This window comes from Talpa europaea, assembly GCF_964194135.1.
Source record: "Talpa europaea genome assembly, chromosome: 13".
In the NCBI taxonomy this organism is placed as follows: domain Eukaryota; kingdom Metazoa; phylum Chordata; class Mammalia; order Eulipotyphla; family Talpidae; genus Talpa; species Talpa europaea.
Window position 1 is genome coordinate 40,133,384 of NC_140080.1, and position 13,951 is coordinate 40,147,334.

Sequence of the window (13,951 nt, forward strand, 5' to 3'; positions counted from 1 at the left end):
TGAGTAAGTTAGTCAGCGCTCACTGAGGGCAGTGAGGGCACCTGCGGGGGGCCTTCTGCAGCTTCCAGACCATCACTCACAACAATGACTTTCTGTATTTGCTAAATGAAAAGAAGCCCAAGTCACTTCCCTTAAAGCATGGCATCTTTATTTCTAATTTAAGTTTATCAGTCCTAGGTTTTAGAATAGAATATAAATAATTTATAAATAATTAATAGGAAAAGATTTTTATGGTTATTTTACGATAGTTTTTACTACCTGTCAACAAGCAATGCTTTTTTCTCCCTGACTTCTCTCTGGCCTGCTTAGATATACAAGTAGCGTTAACCAATTTTCTGATTAAATTCCCATGTATTTTAAAATCCAGATTATTTCCTGAAAAAAGGAGATGAAAGGAAACTACTTGTTTTGGTTTAGGTGGTAAAGTATTTGGCAATACCAAGAGGTTATAATTTCAAACTTAGACAATTGTAAACTCAGTGACTGTGACAGCAAACCTTCATATACTATTTGATAAGTGTTGCTAATTAGTTAATGATGTGCCAGCAATGTGCTAACTCTGTTACATGTACAACCTCATTTAATGCTCTCAACGCAATACCACTCTATAGGTAATATTATAATTGTTTTGAGCAATAGGAAACAAAGTATCAGGCAGATGAATTCTACCAGGACAAAAGAGTAAATGGAAGGATTCAAACTTCAAAATATATTTAACTTCAAAGACATATATTATCTTTTCTTCTGCATATATTTTATAACACCCAGATTCATTGTCACAGTAATTTGCTATGTTAATATTAATTATCATTAAGTTTTTTTCATTTAATAGACAACCACTAATTGTCAATTTTGTGCTACTCTGGAGGAAAAGCAAATCAAATCATGTATAATTCTATACATGATATCAAATCATGTATAGTTTGATATATATTCAAATCATGTATAATTCTATTTATGATTCCCTCCAGGAGTTCCAAAAAATGTGAAAAAAATATAGATATCTGCACACTGTAATTTCACAAACCCAAGTAGTGCTACTTAGTAGAAGGCACCTATGGTTGCTGACATACATGAACATAAATGAGCTTCCAAATGTGAGAGAAATGCCCTTTTTCATTTTTGAGTTGGAATGGTTAAGAGTAAAATCTGGAATGAGGATACCTGGCTACCAATCCCAGTCCTGCCAGCTGTAGCTGTGTGATCTTGGCAAAGTGGCATGTTGCAATTTCTCCAAGATAAAAGAGACAGTAAAAGCAACACCTACTTTATAGGGGTTTTTGTGACCATCACTGTATCGGTTGCTTAGAGTAGCACCTTCTACAGAAGTGTTAGTCATTGTTGGTATTAATGTTCAGACCTGCTCATTTCTAGCTAGTATTGATGAGGTTTGATTTTTCTTTCCCACTCTGTGTAGTACTTGAGTCTCACTGAATTGGCGATGACACCCAACCTCCCAGCCCCATCATTTATTTATCGTTCTTTGGGTGATGTCTATTTGTTTTCTGCTGTTTTGCAATTTTGGTCCTTTCCTAGAGATTCTTAACACATTTTGTGCTAGATATTATGATTCAATTTAAGAGACCCCGCCTCTTCCTTACATGTTGCAATGTTCTCACCTTGTTGTGGGACAAGGGGTACTTGTCAGTTTGCAAAAAATATCTTTTGGAAGAAGGAATAAAGACAGGTGGTTGGTTATATGAGGCTCACTTTTCGGGCCTACCTGCCTAACTCCTTCCATATGTCAGTGCTAAAGTACTTTTCCAAGATTTTGAGATGCCATTTGCAGCAACATGGATGGAGCTAGAAGGGATTATGCTCAGTGAAATAAGTCAGAAGGATAAAGAAAAATATTAGGTGATTTCAGTTATAGGAGGAATATAGGGGAACCAAATAAGGGATCAGGGGGAAAAAAAGACAAAACTAGCAAGCAGCTATAAATCGGAGACATTTAGCAGGGAGTGGGAGTGAGAAGGATTAAAACAAGAACACAAGAGACTATGGTGATGGTTCACGGGTGACTTGGTGGTGGGAATTTTATGGGGACTATACCTGAGAGGAGAAAGCAAACCATACACTAATGAATAATGATGTGTGTACATGTATCATTATTCATGTGTATATATACACACATCATCTATTTATATGTAAATAAAAAATAAAATAATGCTTTCTCAAATAAAAGTACTTTTTCCCTCTTTTGTTCCACATCCAGCTAACAAGTTTATACTTATGAAGAGAGAAAGTATCTCTCTCCTATTCTTCAGCTTGCTATGGAGAGTGTTAAATAACATGATGTCCAGAAAAGATTCCTGTTTAATATAACCTGATGGGATAAACAAAGTTGACATGGACAGTACTAGTTGTAGTATTTACTATTTGTAGATAAATGCATTTACAATAGCACCTAGTCCTTCTTCACTTTTAAATAATTGTACTCCAATTTATGGTTTCCTTACTTGGATAGACATCAAAACCACCTGTATGCTTATTAAAAATAAAGACCAACCCCTTCTTTCACCTCTCCCATCCTCATTTCACCTACATCTCTAATAAATTGATTAAGTGAGAGGTAAGGCCTTTGAACCTGTACTTTGAATAGCACTGGAAATCACTGTGATCATCCATGTACTCATGAGCCATAGAATTAATAATTTAGTAATAATAGAACTGTCCTTTCAATAATGACTCCCTTTTCCCTAAATTGACACTGAAAATGATCTTATTTGAAAAGAAAATCCAATTTCACTTAATAGTCTGCGTTCTTATGAAGAGAGATTGGGAGAAAGGGTTATAGAAAACATCAGTCATTATTAGCTTGTTATATTGACAGAATCAGAATGTCAGGCTGGAAGATATAAATGATGATATGCTCATATTCTTCACTTTGCAACACAGAAGCAGCTTTTTCTGTGTAATCAGAGCATGTAGAGATCCAGAGATATCGTAACTTCCCAAGCAATACAGGCAACTAGAAAAAAATCCTTATTTCCACATAGTTGTTTGATTTTTTAAATAATTACCTAAACAGATGGGATTAGTTTCTCATTTTATAGCATTTAAACTAATTAACCCAATTATAATATAAAACAAAATAAAACATGGGCATAGTAACTATTCGTAGATCCTTATTAAATACCTCTTGGAATCACATTTTGAAAATTAAGTGAAATCTTACCTTTAAGAGGCACCTTGACATCAAGGCCATAGAATAAAGGCAAGAGAGAAGAACAAGAATAGAAACAGAAACTGCAGAAGAAAAAGAAGAAGATATGTACATGTGAATTTCTGTAGTGTCATTCAGGTAGCACAAAACTCAGCTTTCCACATTTCTCACTATGACACACACATCGAGTACTGTTTCAAAAATTCACACCTTTTTTTTTTTTAAATCTACTGGCAAAGCAATGCAATGAAGAACTGGCATTCAACTAACATTGAATATATATTTTAGAATTCGAAAGCATCTTACAGATAATTTGTCTCCTAGTTTTATAAGTAAAAAAATCAATACAGACCAGCTTATTGATTAACTGTCTAATCTCATGCCATTTTATGGTGTTTGAAGGCTAAGCTTCCAGCCACGAATCCTACTCCATACATACTACTATTGGCCCCATTTTTAACATGTGGGAGGGTATATTGAAAGTGCAAAATATATCACAGCATATATATACTTAATCAGTCATTGCTATCATTGATTGGTTAATGTGATAGGTTTTAGGATAAAGGCATAGCAGGAAGAATTCTAATACAAAGGGCTAACACTTCAAAGAGGCAATTGGGACATCAGGGTGACTGCTTCTGTTCTGGGAAAGTGAAGTTGTGTGGTTACTCTATGGGCATGAAATCTCCTGCTATATCAGTGGACACCTTGGATAATGAATAACTTGGATCATGATGCTGTTCTAGTCAGTCCTGCTGCCAAGTTGGATCTCACCTTATTTGACTCACAGAATTTAAATGGAGTCTGATTCATTTCTCTTCACCAAGAACCTTGACTAGAGAAGCAGATACTTGAATGGACAACCATGCTTGTGCAGCAGTAGTCCATAAAGAACTATCTACTAATTATGAAAGGTGGGTCAGTTTTTTCAAATATCAGTTGTATTGGTGATTTACTCTCACAAGGTCAGAAGGTCTTTCACCTTATTGTCACACTCAGGGGCATCCTGTTGGACATGACATCCTTGAGTATGGATCATGTATGGTGTTGTCATATTGGGCATGTTTCTTGACTACACCAGGGCTTATCAATATCTTGCTAAAAGTCATGTCTTGGTGACTAGTCTAGTAGCCCAAAAAGCAGAAACCGTCTTTCTTCTCATTCCTCAAAGAGGGAGAGTGATGTGGTTGTATAGTAGCAGGAGTGGACGTGAAGGAAAGGCTTGAAAGGCACCTGCTATTTCCTATGAGAAGGCTAGGTATTAATGTGACCTCTCTGGGCACAAGGAGATGCCCCTGACTTAGTCTGCTATGAGACTCTCAGTTCAGGTAGTGTGGTGGGGTCAGCCACCTTGATCTCTGGCCATGATTTGCTATAGATAGTTTATATGGAACAGTGAAAAAAAAGTGTGATTTCTCTGAATTGCTCTTGATTATCTGTATAAAAGGATATCATAATATCTACTGTGTTTGGCTCTTGGAATAATTATGAGAATCAAATGAGATGAAAGAGGCAGTGCTTTGGATATGGTAAAGCATCAACATTGGAGCAGTTTAGATGTTTGTTATTATCACCTTATTGTACTGTGTGTATGGGAATGATGAACAAAGAAATGGCATGAAACCTCAGGGGGTGTTCAAGTAGTACAAAAGGGAGAATATCTCTGATGTAAAAGATCTTTAGAACTTTTACTAGCCCTGGGGGTGAGTAGATTGGAGGTCAAGTAGAGAGAGGTTGTTACAGGTCTCATCTCTCATCTAAATATCTAATTAGAAGCCAACTGGTATGTTTTTGAAGTGTTTCCATTTACTATTATATGTGGAATACGCTTCTTTGACAGATAAACAACATTATTTTCTAAGCAAATTACCCCAATATTAGAAATGTCCACAAAGTTCAGACATAGGAAATAAAGTTCACAGTGAAATCTGACAGTGAGCATAATTGTAATCTGCCTCCTCCCAGGATTTCTCTGGGAGTAACTAAGGGCATGGCTAGCATGAAGATATTAATAAATATTTAAAAATTCATTCATTCCTTTATTTGTTTATTTTTCCTCAACTGAATGGGGACTGAACCAGTCTCTGAAGCAGAACTGTCTTAATGGTGACTTCTGACTTAGGCTAGTCCCTGGCTGCTTAGAATCAGTAGAGGGAATCACGAGAGCTGAGAATCTGCCATTCTAAAGTGTGGGGAATGGAAGTCATCAGGTATGACCTTTGACAGCCAGGGGAGCTGGGAGACAATCACTATCTTCTGTGGATCTTCCTGCCAAACACTGGGAAATAGATTCATTCCCTGGTTTCCTGCACTTTGCCTCATCCAATCCTATAGAGCTAAATTAACACATTTCTGAAATGAGCAAAGTTCAAATTTAAAATTTTACAGATGAACCTTTTGCATTTGGAAATGTTGAAAGTTACGTATTTTCAACTTGAATTACCCTTTTAGTGTTTCCTAATTTTCACATGTGACTTCATTTATTCCTCATGGGACCCATGAGAGAATAGGTGAGGTCAACGTTATCATCCCTATTTTATAGATATGGTTTAGACACAGGGAATAAAGTCAATTAACCCAAGTTCAAATAAGCATCTGAAGAGTTGGCCTTCCTAAGAATTGAGTGGCCAATGATCTGGCTACAGGAGCCCACCAACCTTCTTTGTTCTCTTGCACATGGACAGTTACAGAAGCTATTTGGGATGATCTAAATTCTAACTATTGTCTCAGAAATGCCAGATGGCTTACTATTTCTTCTTGGGTGCCCATGGAAGATAGTGCAAGATAACTGTTTTTTTTTTTTTTTTTGCACAGGGATTCAGGCAGCTATTCCAGTCAGTCAGATTAGAACTCCAGAGGAAACCCCTTGCCATCCTGGCTGTGGGCACTAGTGTCAAATTCTTTATGCTGCAAGACTGTCTATTCATGGTGGACTGTTCAGCATACCTGCTGACCCCAAAGCTTTCTCCAGCCACATCTGCACATTTCCAAATGCCTCTTTAAGATCTACTCTGCTTTGCCCAGAAAAAGTGCTGGCTGGTGTGGAAAAGGCCACTTTCAAACCACTGATGAAGTGACACGAAGAAATGATGTGAAGCAGAACTATCATGTGTCAACCTAAATTTCTGAACTTATTATGGAGGTGAAACTACAGCACAAGGAAGAAATATGACAGATATATATGACAAAATTCCAATAATTATTTCTGAATAATAATGGGAAAGATTTTTTTAAAAGATGCTGAAAAGGTTTTTAAAAGAAAGCAAAGCAGAATGACAAAAATTGAGAAGAAACTTTTAGAAAGGAATGAACACAAGGAAGACAAAGAAGGAAAATGAAAGAAAACAGAAGAGAACAGGAGTTAACACAACAGGAAAGCAGTGCAGGCTGGGTTACTGAAGGTAGCTTCTGCTAGAATCCTGGTGCCTGACTGAAGGTGAAGTCTGTGTGTAGAGTCATTACTCCAAGATACACAATGACCGAGAGGAAAGAAACAGAGAGAGGACTTGCTATTATTTTCTGATTAAAAAAATAAAGATTAAAATAGATAATGAGCTCAACACAAACCTTTTCTTCTAGGTCCTTTATCTGTCTCTTCTGAATGTCTGTTTTGTCTTCTAAGTCACGAATTCTCTGACGAGAGAAAGAAAGCAAGCGTGAGGGGGCATTAACTTGAACAGAAGGTTTGTTCCCCAGCTGAAAACAGAAAACCTCCTCTGAAAATATGAACTTTAGCGCTGGCAGCGGGAAGCATGGCATGTGTACTTTTCCATACCCAGAAGATTGCTGCCTCTTTCAAAAACTATGTTCCCTCTTTGTGATAGGAAGTCATTGTCATTTATTTTATTTAAAAATAAAAAATACGCCACCCTCTCCACTGGGTCTGCTCCTCAGACTCCTTCCCAGAGAGAGAGGTACGGGGGTATACTCCTCGCCGTCATGGGCCACTTTGGTCAGCGGACTGTGTGTTGGGCTGAGGTGTGGGAATATCACGTCACTGTAGAGACAGCAGTATGTTCTAGAGCTAGTGCAAGAGAAACAAGCTTTGTTGTAAGTCACTTGGGTAGAGATTTTTGGTTGGTTGTTATCATAGTACAAATGGCTAAAACTGACTCATGTAAATGTAAACAAGTCCATTCCTTTTTTTTTTTTTTTGCTGCTTTTCTTTACAACCTTATTTCAATTCTGTTTCAGGTAGAGAGTCCTCACCAAAAAGAATCAACCAATTCTCACAAAATAAGGAGAGATTATATTTCAACAAAAATGTCGAGAAAAAAAACTGATAAATTAGGAAAAAAAAAAATAACAAAGATATAAGGAATTTTCTAAAGACAAAAAGAGAATTTACCTATATATGACAAAAGTCCAGTAATTTAAATAACACAGATTTGAAATCAGGATTACACAGGTAATTATTTGCAGGTGAAAAAAAAAAAAAGTCTTCAGATTTACACCTGGCACTACAAAGACCTTCTTTATGTAACTGGCTCCCGGCTATATGGTCTGTTCATTATCCAGTACCTTTAGTGGCTGGAATGAGAACTGTGTTTGAGAAGGAAACACTGGAAGCCAAGTGGGAGGATAATATAGAAAGAGAGGATTTTATAATGCCATATAGGGAGAAAAAAGGGTAGCTAGAACAAAGGATAACTGAATTTGGAAGTCATGTCCTCAAGTCTCCTGTCTAAAATCAACCAGAAAGATTTTAGTTTCCAGGGGACATATGACAATGTCTGAACATTTAAATAAGTTAGTTTCTTTATTTGAAAACATGCAAGCCAGCTGTTTTTGGTATAATCACAAAGTAGCACCACCATTACCAGGATGTAATTGTATGACATTTTGAATCACATGTGACACTGGTCATAACTGGGGGTGTGGTGAAGGGGTTGCAGCAGAATCAACGGCTAGAGGGCCAGGGGTGCTGTTAAACACAAGGTAACAAAAAGTTATCGCGCCCAAAACATCAGTAGTAGACGAAAGAGTATTTTGTGACAAAGTAGTTGTGAAATAGTAGTAATATGCAATGCTCCTGAAACGTGAATTTTCTTAAAATTGAATCCTTACAAACTGTCAAACTGTTCGAGTGAAGGTGGAAGAGGATAGTTAGTGACTTTACTCTCTGTAAATAGCTTAGATCTCCCCTGGCTTCTCCATGCCCATCCCCCAGACCATGTACTTAGCTCCAAGACCCATTTGCTGGGTGCCAACCAAGCACTAAGGCAGCATTCAACCCTTACCTGATGAGCTTGCTGTAAGAGCTCCATCCGCTCCTGAAGAATCTGACAGTCATATTCTCTGCTCTTCCTCAGCATCTGCCGCCGTAACTTTTCTACTGCTGTCCTCAGTTCCTCTTGCTGTTTTTCACTTAATAATTCGCCAAACTTGATAACAGTTTCTTGCTGCAGAGCATTGTACAGAGTAGCTTCTAGTTCCTGGATTCTCTGGCAAATAGAAGTTCAAAAGTCTCTTGTTGGAACGTTGCATTCGTGTGCAGTGTGTGAAGGTGCCCGTAAGTGTGTATATGGGGGCAGAGATATTATTTTACTCTCCTAGAATTACAGCAGTAAAATAAATGTCAAGGCTTACCCTGTCTAATGACCCTTTAGCTCATCCCTTTTATAAGCTCCCATCAGAGTCATCTACCTAATACACGAACTTCTCTGAAGATGGAGAATTTATTCTCTTTTTTGGAGATCCTGTTCCTTTCACAAACCTTTCATTTTTAGAAAGTCCTTACTTTGTTGAAATAACTGAACATCTTTCTATTCTTAAATATAGCTGAGAATAAATTTGTTTTCTCTTTGGTTTGACAGTCCTTGAAATATTTACATACCTGTCGGGGTCATACTTTATTAGAAGTACTGAAAGGTAGTCTCAGTTGGAACTGGAGACATTTTTCATGCACAAAATGGCTCCTCTCTTCTATGAGACACCTCTGTAATTGAAGATGGCTTCATGCTATTCATATATTTTTTTTTAAATAAAAATTGGGAGATTTGATTGAAAAATGACCTGGAATCTTTGGAATTGTTTTTTTTTTTTATTAGTATTCTGAAATTTACAATTGTTTTAGCTATGACATGACCACTTGAGTCTTTTTAGTTGAGTTTACTACTCCTTATATCCCAGCTGTTTTGGCTTACTTTTTAACAAGCTTCAGATACAGCTTCCAGAATCTTATCCTCTGTGACTTTGACACAGGTGAATGACATGCCCTGGGGTGTTCTTGTCCTGGACTAAACATTTTTTAAAAGCTAATTGTATTTCTCTAAATGAGCACTCAGTCTTGGGACACATAAACACGTGTCTTATCAATTACAGTAGAGATGGTGAGGGTAAAAAGATAGGAAGGGAGGGGAAATCACTTCCTTTTTATCTAATTAACACCAGCTCCCACTCTCTCCTTTCCCCATCAAGTCATACACAGACTCTGCAGAGACTAAATGCTTCATCCTTTGCCCAAAAGTGACACAGGCTATTTCTAGGAAAGCATCATTAAAACTTCTACTTGGAACTCCTTGAGCTGTTTCTCTTTTAACTTTGCTCTTTTTCTCTTGAGTCCTCACTTCAAATTAATTGGGGGGCAAGGGATTGCATACAGAAAGAAGGAATGCAAACTTGTAGTCCAATGTGAGCAGGGATGCCATTATGAACTGGGTACAGGGGGATGCATCAGGACTGCTCATTAACCAGAATCTTTCATGGGAGAGAAAAAGCATAGCCCCTTTACTAACTTAGCCTTACTCCTTGTGGCTGGGTTGTGGTGGGTCATGCTACCATGTCTGGAGTCAGAGCTAAACACTACTTGCTTGCCAACAGGATGGAGTTCCTTCTCTCTCTAAGCCTTCCTTTCCTCATATGTGATATAGAGATCATAATATTGCCTAAACCTCATAGGTTTTTGTGAGAGATTAACAAAATTAAACTACATCTAATCACTATTAAATACCTTATTCTACCATTAGATTTAGCTCCCAGACTATTAGATTTGATTTAATAAAATTTCTCTTTAATCAACATTACCATTCAATCTCTCTTTCATTAGCACAGCATTTAACAACATGTATTTGCATTTTTCAAATGAAGGATAATGAATTGTTTATTAACTATTATATGGATATTATCATGGCAAAGAACTAGGGATACCTTTATTTGAAAACTAGATCTGGAAACTACTGAATAAAGGAGCTGCCCGGTGTGATACACAGCCTGACAAATGCTATAGGGTGCCCTACTCTACAGTATGGAATTGTGAAAAATCTGGGCATCTTGTCTGCTGGCTGTACCTACCATATAGGCTTGGTCGAGAGCTTGTTTTCTGTAGTCTAGCTCTTCCTCCAGATAGCCTTTTATTTTGCAGAATTGCTCCTATTGAAAAAAGGGCCATATTGATAGTCAGTTTAGTTAACTGGAAAGTGATATATAAATTTTATGGGTTAATATTTCCTCCAATCCACCACAGTTGTAGGGTCACAGATTTTGGTTGTCTGGGAACTAGCTCAACTTTTCTAGTCTAAACATAGGCAATGTGCAAAGCAATGGAAAGAAACATAAAGAATATTATGAAGTATTCACAAGAAATGTTTTCAAGAATTTTTATAACAATCCAAGAGTATGTGATTAAGGATAGATTTTGACAAAGTGAGTCTTAGCTAATAAGTATGTCTGTGTAAAAATATATTGGGATAGTACATTTCTGTAAGAATGCTATGAAATAAAATAATAGAGTTGTATAATTAAAAAACAACTTATTCAAAGTCATCTATGTGCCACTCTCATACACAAAGAAAGATAACAGAGAGTAGGGGTGATTCTGCCCACAATGTCACGTAATGAGTGAGTGATTGCTCTTGCCAAAGAACCAGTGGGAGACAGGAGACATAAATCTGATGATTGTCCCCAGCTTCCCTGCCTCAAATGGAGATCATCTTGTCATTGGTACTACAACTTGTATCTTTGTGAAAAAACATGAATGGAGCTGGAAGGGATCATGCTCAGCGAAATAAGCCAGAAAGAAAAAGAAAAATACCGGATGGTCTCACTCATAGCAGGAATTTAGAAAACCTAAATAAGGGACCAGGAAAAAGACTAATTATAATAAAGTGAAAATCAAAATCAACAAGCAACTATAAACCAGAGACACACTACAGGGTTGGGGAGGGAAGGGAGTAGGATCAAAACAAGGTGGGTGGGAATTATATGGGGACTATGACCAAGATGAAAATGTATACATTGTGCAAAAATGAAAATGATGTAAAAAATATATAAAATAAAATAAATAAAAACAAACAAACAAACAAACAAAAAACATAGCCCCAAGCTCAGTCGATCATTTCTCGTGTGCTTAACTGAAGGAATAGGCCCTCTTCCAAGCTGGAGGAAATGGACAACATCAGTCTTTGAGGGAATATGCATGTGCATGTAGGCTTTTGCTGGCGACTTTCCTGACTATCTCTGAGCTCCAGTGTCCAGAGCAGGGCCTAGTGCAGACTCATTGTTTAATTGATATTTGTGCATTTCGACTTTTCAAAATGAAAGAAACTATCACTGAAATAATAAAGACACCCTACTGATTGGGAGAAAATATTTTCACATGGTACATCCAACAAGGGAGCTCATACACAAGACCTACAAAGAATTCATATAAACTCAACAGCAAAAAGCAAATAACCCAATAAAAATGGACAGAAAAGCTAAATAGAGCACTTTCCAAAGAAAACATACAGGTAGCCAAAAGGTACATGAAAAAATGCTCATTATCACTTATCATCAGAAACATGCAAATTTAAACCACAATGAGATACCACCTCACATCTGTGAGAATGACCCATATCAAAAAGATCAGAAGCTAGAACCGCTGGTGAGAATATGGAGAAAAAGGCACTTTTGTACACTGTTGGTAGGAATGTAGACTGGTCCAGCCCCTGTAGAAAGCAGTAGGAGGTTTCACAAAATATTAAAAATAGAGCTACCATATAATATAGCCATTCCATTCCTTGATATCGATCCAAAGAAAGCAAATACATTAACTCAATGTGCTCACGCACGTGTGTGTGTGTGTGTGTGTGTGTGTGTATAGGTGTATATACTCATTGCAGCTCTATTTATAATAGATAAATTATGGAAACCATCTAAGTGCCCAATGACAGATGAGCGGATAAAGAAGATGTGGTATAATAGACAAAACAGAATGCTACTCAGCTATTTAAAAAATGTAATATGAAATCTTGCCATTTGTGACAACATGGATGGAACTGGAAGGGATTATATAACTTCACTCATATAAGGAATATAAAGAAAAAAGCCAACAGAGAGACAAAATTAAACTAAAGCAAACCCTAGAAATCTGACTGCAGAATTGAGGCTACCAGATGGGCCAAGGAAGTACTGTGGGGAGAAGAGAGGGACTCAATGGTGGAGGATTATTGGTGCTTTGGTGGGTGTGTTGTGGGGTAACATACATAATAAGAGGTATGGCTTAGTCCTATAAAATATCTACAGTGTTGTAAACCAACATTAATAAAAAGAATGAAATTAAAAAATGTAACTTAAGATTTTTTAAAAAGAATTTTCAAGGGTATTTTGAAATAAACCCTTCTTGTTACATGCTTTGACTGCAAGGCTTAACCTCTTACTAAGATACAAACTTGTGCAAAATGTAAGCTGTCACAAGCTATATAAATGTAAGTTGTTGCTCTTACAATATTTTCAAACCTGATAAGAATCACTTTATGATTTTTAGTAAAAATAACATTAATGACAGTACTGTTGTAAAATTCTATGCATTGCTGCAAGTTAGTAATGAGCAATTACTCAGCTTGGAGATTGAAAAAATGTAATTGTGGGAAAACAAATACAACATTACACTTATCATCTTAACCATTTTTAAAAGTAGAGTGAGTGCATTAGTGTTAACTATGCTCATAATGTTGTACCATTTCTAGAACTCTTTATCTTGTAAAACTGAAAGTCTGTAGCCATTAAAGCATTCCCCACAACCACCATTCTGCTTTCAGTTTCTGTGAGCTTGAGTACTCTAGATACCCTGGGTAAGTGGAATCAAATAGTATTTGTCTTTTTATGGCTGATGTAATTTCACTTATCACAACGTCCTTAAGGTTCACCCACATTGTAGCACATGTCAAAATTTCCTTCTTTTTTAAAACAAGGTTGAAAAATATTGCATTGGATATAGAGATCATATTTTGCTTACTCATTCATCTGTCGATGGGCACTCAGACTGCTTCCACATGTAAGCTACCATGAGTAATGCTGCTCTGAACAAGGGAGTATAAATACCTCTTGATGACTCTACTGTAGATAATTTTAGATATATACCCAGACATGGAATAGCGGAATCATATTCAAGATCATATCATCTTGAATCTTTTGAGCAAATCCATGCTATTTTCCTTAGTAGTTGCACATGTTTTTACATTTCCACCAACAGTGCACAAAAATCCCTGTTACTTCACATACTTGTCAACACTTATTTTCCCCTTCCTTCCCTCCCTCCTTTCCTTTCTTCCATTTTTGGTAGTACCCCTCCTAATGGATCTGAGGTGGCTTGGGGGGAAGTTTAGAATCAGAGTTATACCCATCACTTATGTAATTTTTATCACAATTATATATGGTAGAAAATTGATTAACCTAAGAAAGAAAAAAACTAACTGAATTTTCTCAAGCATTAGTTTTGGAAATACTATAAAAATACAATATGCTTTGTTTTAGGGAAATACAACTTAAAATTGTTAGATTCTTCTGGGAATTTTATTCCATGGT

At 36.8% G+C, this 13,951-nt stretch overlaps 1 protein-coding gene across 2 annotated transcripts in view; it reads right to left on the reverse strand.

Moving 5' to 3' along the window:
* Positions 1–3,198: 3,198 nt before the first annotated feature.
* JAKMIP2 (janus kinase and microtubule interacting protein 2) overlaps positions 3,199–13,951 on the reverse strand; it is a gene marked incomplete at both ends in the record, with an annotated part of 61,401 nt that continues 50,648 nt past the window's right edge. For both annotated transcript variants that reach the window (XM_084252197.1, XM_084252196.1), the window contains 4 exons: positions 3,199–3,249; positions 6,734–6,799; positions 8,407–8,610; positions 10,460–10,537. In XM_084252197.1, the coding sequence (XP_084108323.1) occupies positions 3,199–3,249; positions 6,734–6,799; positions 8,407–8,610; positions 10,460–10,537 (399 nt within the window). The remainder of the gene's footprint in view (positions 3,250–6,733; positions 6,800–8,406; positions 8,611–10,459; positions 10,538–13,951) is intronic.